This window comes from Mus pahari, chromosome 15 (assembly GCF_900095145.1).
Source record: "Mus pahari chromosome 15, PAHARI_EIJ_v1.1, whole genome shotgun sequence".
Taxonomy (NCBI): Eukaryota; Metazoa; Chordata; class Mammalia; order Rodentia; family Muridae; genus Mus; species Mus pahari.
The window spans coordinates 64,760,305-64,768,606 of record NC_034604.1 but is presented as its reverse complement, the minus strand read 5'-3'; the positions used below and the strand labels follow the sequence as shown (position 1 = coordinate 64,768,606).

At 37.3% G+C, this 8,302-nt stretch overlaps 1 protein-coding gene across 1 annotated transcript in view; it reads left to right on the top strand.

Annotated features, from left to right (window-relative positions):
- The window catches only part of Dcc (DCC netrin 1 receptor), a 1,087,105-nt gene that overhangs the window by 999,793 nt on the left and 79,010 nt on the right, over positions 1-8,302 (top strand). The window contains exon 23 of the mRNA XM_029546911.1: positions 1,699-1,861. Within this exon, the coding sequence (XP_029402771.1) occupies positions 1,699-1,861 (163 nt within the window). The remainder of the gene's footprint in view (positions 1-1,698; positions 1,862-8,302) is intronic.

The window sequence follows — 8,302 nt, the reverse complement described above, 5'->3', positions numbered from 1 at the left end:
AGAGAGAGAGAGAGAGAGAGAGAGAGAGAGAGAGAGAGAGAGAGAGAGAGAGAGGAGAGACAGGGAGAAGCTATAATTCATGAATTCTCTTTAGTTCAGAGCCCTTAATGAAACTGTAGAAGCTGAAGAGGCTTCCTAAATATTTTCTTATGTCGGGAAGAATCAAAGCTAAATATTTGGCGATACAGTACTATTTCAATTTTATGATGCACTTAATTTTTAGACTAGACTCCACATCTTCCCTTGACAGTAAACATGTTTCTACTTCTGAAAGCACAGTCTGTGCCTTACGTTCGTGTGAATGGCAACCCCCATGAAAGTTACCTCAGCTCAACCCTGCTCTATTCACCACGAAATACCTGGTCTGCCTGGGATTTGCAAAAATACGTTCAGCAAATTTTATCAAAAGAGCTATAGATCCTATAAGGTTTTATTTCATTGACTTCAAGTTTGAAACAATGTTAAATTTGCCATGTTTCACTATTTTGATTCCTTCTCTTTAATAAAAATGTAAAATTATCAATTAATTTTAAATACTCAGAATTGTTGGATATTCTTTTAATTTCTTTTAAATTCATGTGTATGGGATGTGAGGTGAAAGATTGTTTCTTGGATCTATGTAATTTATTTCAAAGAACTATTTTTCTCAACATGCAAGCAATCACATTTCAATACCTCAAAATAATGTGATATAAAGTCCTATATGTTTCTGTGCAATGACTATTCTGAGATTGGTAAATTATTAGTAGAAACTCAATGATCTTATCAGATATTTTCATGCCAATGGGAAGATGCAACACTGCCTTTGAGATGCCAGATTGATCAACAAGATTGATACCCACATAAACTTAGAAACTTTAGAAGCATACACAAGACCTTCAACCAAACAAAATCCCAGAACTGAGAAATGGAAGTGCACACAAACTCTTACCTTTAACCAAGAAGCTATTTGCAATTGATACCTATTGGCAGAAGGAAAATCAGTTTTTTATTTTTTTTCTCAACAGAATGTCACTGAGAAAGAATATCAACCATACTCCAGGGCAGGCACCATGAACAGGAGTAGCTGACCAACACAAAACAGACTCAATGAACAAAAAGGTTTTCTTAGCTTGCTAATCAGGATAAAACTCTTCTATAAATTCACCTTTGGGAAGGTTCCATGTTGGCTGCTTTTAGTGTAGACAATAGAGTATACTAGTATAATCAGACTCTAAATTAGAAGATTTCTGTGAACTGAAAAGGAAGCTTAAAACCATTATTGGCCTTTCCCATTGGGCCATCTCTCCATCCATCAGCTAACACTAAAATACATTCTACTTCTATTAATTTGCCTACTCTACACATTTTATAAAAGTGGACTGAAAGATTGGACTCTTATCCAACCATTAGTTGACTTCCCTTAGCTTCTATGTTATACCATGACTCCATACTTTAGTGTGGCTGGGTAGTATTCCATTAAAAGGATATAAAACCATTTTTTAAAGTTAATCAACATTTACATTGTTTCTATTTTGGTTATGATGAATAGTGCTGTTAATAAAAATTTCCTGTGCAAGTTTATTTCCTTTCACTTGAATCATTTTGTTTTCATTCTCAAGCTATAACAGTAAGAACTCTTCCCCTTGTTACAGTGTGATGAGCAGTAGTGACAACCTCTCCTGAAACCTGAACCCTGAATGCTTGTTTCACCCCCAGAACCACCCATTGGACAGATGCACCCCCCACATGGCAGTGTCACTCCTCAGAAGAACAGCAACCTGCTTGTGATAACCGTGGTCACCGTTGGCGTACTCACTGTGTTGGCCGTGGTGACTGTAGCAGTGATTTGTACCCGGCGCTCTTCAGCCCAGCAGAGGAAGTGAGTAGCGACCGACTCCCAAGAGAGTCTCCTATATTGTATATTCTCTCTCTCTCTCTCTCTCTCTCTGTGTGTGTGTGTGTGTGTGTGTGCATATGTGTGTGTGTGTGTGTGTGTGTGTGTGTGCACAAGTGTGTTCTGTTCTTTCATAATTCTTATGTGTCCCTTACTGTTTGACCCTGGTTAAACCCATTTCTGTCTATTGTAAGCGTATAATTAAATTACAGCTAGACTTCCAGATTTTATAGCACAACCCGGGAGACTATCTTATATTTTTGTTTGATTTTACTTCTAGGGCCAAATTCTCATGTAAATAGCATCCAGAGAGGGACCACATTAAGCCCCTTTTTACCCCCTCTGCCATTGCTTCGATACAGTTGGAGATATTGTTCTTCCACAATACTTAGTTATCACATTTGACAGGGAGGCCTGCAGGCAGATAATCAATGCTTGCTGAATGGATGACTAAATAAAGCATATCAAACTCAATGTCATTGCAAACATAGGGATGCTTAGCTCTTAGGCACTATGAAAGAAAGAGTCCAGTAGTTTGAAAAGGTTGCTATTTTCTGTCTGTGTTTAAATGTCAGAAAGTAACATAATGGCTCCAAAATATTTTCATATTTTACGGTTGTTGATTTTACTGTATTGAGAAGGTTGCATCACATACAAAGTTAAGAATCAATATATGGTTTGGTCACAAGTCACCCTTTCCACCAATGCCTTGGGTCCACCACAATGTTTGCCTGGTGTTTGCCAATTCTAGAAATCACCAGTCATTGGCTTTGGTCATTTGACTTTCTGGTTTTCAACCAGATCCAGTGTTATATTTCAGCAGCACTCATGTTCTCTCTGGATGGAGTGTCTTTTGTTCCCTTTACTTTTGGGTTGTTCTCAGCCTCAGGTATGTGGTGAGGCTCGGCTGGAAGTGGCTGGCATGACAAATCTTCTCTACATTTATTGTCAACAAAGATTCTTTAGCAAGTCATTTTCCTCTTCTCTCAAGCCTGCTCTCTCTCTTGCTCTTATACACCCTATAGCTCTAGCGATAAACTCTTTTGTGCCCCCCTGGTACTGTATATAGAGACAGAACATATGAAAAATACATCCTGCAGAGACCACCAGGAAGGCACTGACTCAACCTGTGTGTTCAATTTATATCTAGCTGCCGTCACAGGTTGTACTGTTTGGAACAGGTAATGACTGGTGAGCCAGTACACTGTCTGAAAGAGAAGGCTGATGAATGAATTTAAGCAATGTCATCTTCATGTGTGAACACTGCAAAGAAGGCACGGTCTCACAGAGTTAGAACTAGTTGAGTGAATGTCTTAGACTGTTACAACAGAAAACACAAAGATAAATAATTTAACAAGGATATAAGTTTATTTGGATTGTAAGGTTATGGCAGTCCAAGAGCATAACACTGCATGTGTTAATTTATAGGGAGGGTCACCTACTATGGCTATCTGCAAAATGACAAAGGAAAACATGAAACCAAATATGAAAAAGAGGTTGCTGTGACAAGACAAGCAGCAAGAGACACAAGGGAGGTGGCCCTACTTTGAAAGTTGCATAGACCCACTTTCATGCAGGGAAACTAATACCACACAATATGACCTACCCTGAACTAAAAACGGTCATTGTTTTAGCCATCTCCATGCAAGTCACACTGTCACTTTAGCAACAAGCCTCAAAATAAGTTTCGCTGAAGACAAATCATGTGCAAACCTTGAAAAGTCTCTTGATAGGGTGTTTCAAAGGAGGGTTGTTCATCTGTCGGATGGTGTAGCATCAAAGCATCAGGTGTCTGAGGCAGAACCAAGAATTCACATGAAGCAGAGAGAAAGTGTTGAATGACCAGTTGTTACAACACTGGCACACTGGCACACTCAGGCCGTACCCTCAACCTAGAATGACCAGTTGTTACAACACTGGCACACTTGGCACACTCATGCCGTACCCTCAACCTAGAATGACCAGTTGTTACAACACTGGCACACCCATGCCGTACCCTCAACCTAGAATGACCAGTTGCTACAACACTGGCACACTCATGCCGTACCCTCAACCTAGAATGACCAGTTGTTACAACACTGGCACACTCATGCCGTACCCTCAACCTAGCTATATTATCTGTGAAGGGTTTCGAATGTCAGATGCTTGCTTCCCTCATTATTTAGTGGTCATCATACTGACCGATGAACTATCCTGGCTATGTACTGTCTCTCTACAGGGAAAATGTCTGTTCTGTATGGGTGAAAAACTAAAATTTGTCAGTTTATGAGAGCACCTAGAATCATCTGGAAACCTACAGGAAAGCCTTTAGTATAATAAGACCTTGAAAATTTTATATGGAAAAGTTAGAGTGATATATATATTTTCACTCTAACTTTATATACATATAAAATATATAGAGTGATATATATATATCACTCTAACTTTTCCATATAAAATTTATATATATAACTTTCCCATATATATATATATATATATATATATATATATATATATATATATATATATATATGTAGGTAGGAAAGGAAAAGGGATAAAACATGTAATTATATTTTAGATTCAAAAAATTATAATATACATGTACATATAATTTTTGAAGTATAAATATATAATATAATTATAATAAACTGTAATATATTGTATTTTCAGATATATGTTAAAAGAAAGGGTAAAGATTTTTTTCTTGCAATTATTTCTATGTTTTATTCAATTTTTCTTCAGAGAAGACTTTCCCCATCACTAGTTGTGCCGTGGAAACATTAGAACCAATTAATACAAAAGAAAGCAAAAGATCAATTCCAATGTGAAACTCTTTCCTGAGCTCTCCGAAATTGGGAGTGAAATGCAGTTAGTGCCGTAGAATAGGAATCAGTCAGGGCCTTGCTCTTTGCTTCTGAGACAACTGAAGAATTAGCGTCTCTTTGTAGTTTACTGGAAATGCAAATTATTGCATCCCAGTAAATTCAACGTATTATCAACTATCAGGCATCTCTTATTACAATTAATATTTATACATTTGTTCCATCACATTTTATGGATACATATCATATATTTAACAATATTCTGGCTCTCTACCTAATTCCCAGGCTGTTGGGTAAGACTTCAGTTTTATCATATAAAATAATAGTGGAGCAATGTTTCCGTCTGATTTCCACTGCATGCTGCTGCTTACAATAGCTCCTAGTCAGTTGTATCATATTTGAGCAAATCCTTAGTCCCTTGGCATCTGAGTCTTTAGCCTTGGTAAGAATCAACACAAGCATTTTCATCATCCAGCCCAGTCTAAAACACATACATTCAAAGTATTATAATTGTAAATTACAAAATCACTCAGCAGCCTGGAACATTCAAGTAATAAAAAGCAGAGGTAATTGTGTATAGTTTTTGTAATTAAAGTTTCCTTACTTGGAAGAGAATTCCATATATTTTTTCAGTTAGTGCGATTACAATAGAATATTATAATATAGAAGAATTGGGTTTTATTGAAATCAAAGTTGGTGGGTGTTTTCTTGTACTTTTTTAAAAATAAGGTAACAATATTTTCCTTGTGAACACAGAAGTTGAGTTCAGTTAAAATTCTGTATATTCTTAGTAAAGATTAAAAGGTTAGTACTGAACCTATCATGGAAATTCAGATCACACGGCCATTACAATCACAAGGCAGTTATCAGAATAGACTGCAATCTTGTCTTAATACTTTAAATTAAAATATGCCTAAAAAAACCTTCTCCTTGATATAATCAGTTGTCAGCTGACTCTTATGTTTAATTTACTGTGTGTAGCAAGTTTTAAAGTATAACATAAATTCAAATCTTGACAAAAATGATTATTTTAAATACTACAGATCAGCTATATAAATTCTCAAATAATGTTAATTGCCTTTTAACTTATAATAAGACTTTGGTTCTCAGTTCTTTAACATTTTAATTGCTTTTGGATATTCTCTTCACAAGGTGCCTTACTGATATCTTCTCAGTATTTTAGGGTTAATTGACTTGGCCTTTTAAAACACAGGTATAGTCAGACCTTGACCCCTTCTGAGTATCTAATACAGAGTTAATAGCAACTGTTCAAGTATAAATAATCAACATAGTGGGTGGAGAAAACAGGGGACTATAAACAATGCCCATCCCCTATCCTCCCATTCCTGTACAGCCTGGGCTGTGTCTTCACTCCCTGCAGGCCCCCTTCTTTCCTGAAGTTCTCTCTACACAGGTGGGCAAGAGACCTTGCTACACCATCCACTGGACCTTAAGCAGGCTGGTGACTAGAGAGTGGTGTATGACTACTCATTAGTCTGCCTCTGGTGTGGGAGGATTATTAGCACATAGTATGGCCTAAAAGATTTAGTACAACATGAAAAAGCATCTGCAAGAGCACAGTGGTGCACAGAACACATCACTGAATAGTTATAAGTAAAACAAATGCTCATCCGTGTGGCTTTTAACACACCCACACTCCCAACATGATCTTGAAAAGTTAAGATGGTTTGTTTCCTTTGAGTGAAAAAGCATGGGGCAGGCAGACCAGTGAGGAGCACCTGACAGAGCATCCAAGTAACAATAATGGAGAGGTCTGTCTTCTCTGTGTGTTCCTGTTCTCTTGGCATGCATGATATCTGTGTGACTTGGCTTCACACAAATAGTAAGTGGGACAAATGTCAACGTTTGAACTAAAATATCTCTGCAATTACCCACTGACTTGATGTCTACCATATTCTGGTACAATCTTCTTACTGCAACAAAACAGAAATTGCCAAAGCTATGCTGCTTTTCAACACATATCATGCATCAATATTTCACCATGTTTGTATTCATACCACTGAATGTTTCTTGACATGTTTGGGTATTTTAAGTTTCTGGGCTAATATCCACTTATCAGTGAGTGCATATTATGTGAGTTCTTTTGTGATTCGGTTACCTCACTCAGGATGATACCCTCCAGATCCATCCATTTGCCCAAGAATTTTATAAATTCATTGTTTTTAATAGCTGAGTAGTATTCCATTGTGTAAATGTACCACATTTTNTGTATCCATTCCTCTGTTGAGGGTCATCACGGTTCTTTCCAGCTTCTGGCTATTATAAACAAGGCTGCTATGAACATAGTGGAGCATGTGTCCTTATTACCAGTTGAAACATCTTTGGGATATATGCCCAGGAGAGGTATTGCTGAATCCTCCAGTAGTACTATGTCCAATTTTCTGAGGAACCACCAGACTGATTTCCAGAGTGGTTTTACAAGCTTGCAGTCCCACCAACAATGGAAGAGTTTTCCTCTTTCTCTACATCCTCGCAAGCATCTGCTGTCCCCTGAATTTTTGATCTTAGCCATTCTGACTGGTATGAGGTGGAATCTCAAGGTTGTTTTGATTTGCATTTCCCTGATAATTAAGGATATTGAACATTTTTGAGGTGTTTCTCAGTCATTCGATATTCCTCAGTTGAGAATTCTTTGTTTAGTCCTGTGCCCCATTTTTTAATGGGGTTATTTGTTTTTCTGGAGTCTGTCTTCTTGAGTTCTTTATTATATAATGGATATTAGTTCCCTATATGATTTAGGATTGGTAAAGATCCTTTCCCAATCTGTTGGTGGCCTTTTTGTCTTATTGACAGTGTCTTTTGCCTTACAGAAGCTTTGNAATTTTATGAGGTCCCATTTCTCAATTCTCGATCTTACAGCACAAGCCTTTACAGCTCTATTCAGGAATTTTTCCCCTATGCCCATATCTTCGAGGCTTTTCCCCACTTTCTCCTCTATCACTTTCAGTGTCTCTGGTTTTATGTGGAGTTCACCCCTGAGTTGGATTATTTCCTGCCATCTACTCCTCTTGGGTGAATTTGCTTCCTTTTGTTCTAGATATTTTAGATGTGCTGTCAAGCTGCTAGTGTATGCTCTCTCTAGTTTCTTTTTGGAGGTACTCAGAGCTATGCATTTTCCTCTCAGGAAAGCTTTCATTGTGTCCCATAAGTTTGGGTATATTGTGGCTTCGTTTTCATTAAACTCTAAAAAGTCTTTAATTTCTTTCTTTATTTCTTCCTTGACAAAGGTATCATTGAGGGGAGTGTTGTTCAGTTTCCAAGTGAATGTTGTCTTTGTATTATTTATGTTATTGAAGATCAGACTTATTCCATGGTGGTCTGATAAGATGCATGGGACAATTTCAATATTTTTGTATCTGTTGAGGCCTGTTTTGTGACCAATTACATGGTCAATTTTGAAGAAGGTACCATGAGGTGCTATGAAGAAGGTATATCCTTTTGTTTTAGGATAAAATATTCTTTAGATATCTGTTAAATCCATTTGTTTCATAACTTCTGTTAATTTCACTGTGTCTCTGTTTAGTTTCTGTTTCCAGGATCTGTCCACTGATGAGAGTGGGGTGTTGAAGTCTCCCACTATTATTGTGTGAGGAGCAATGTGTGC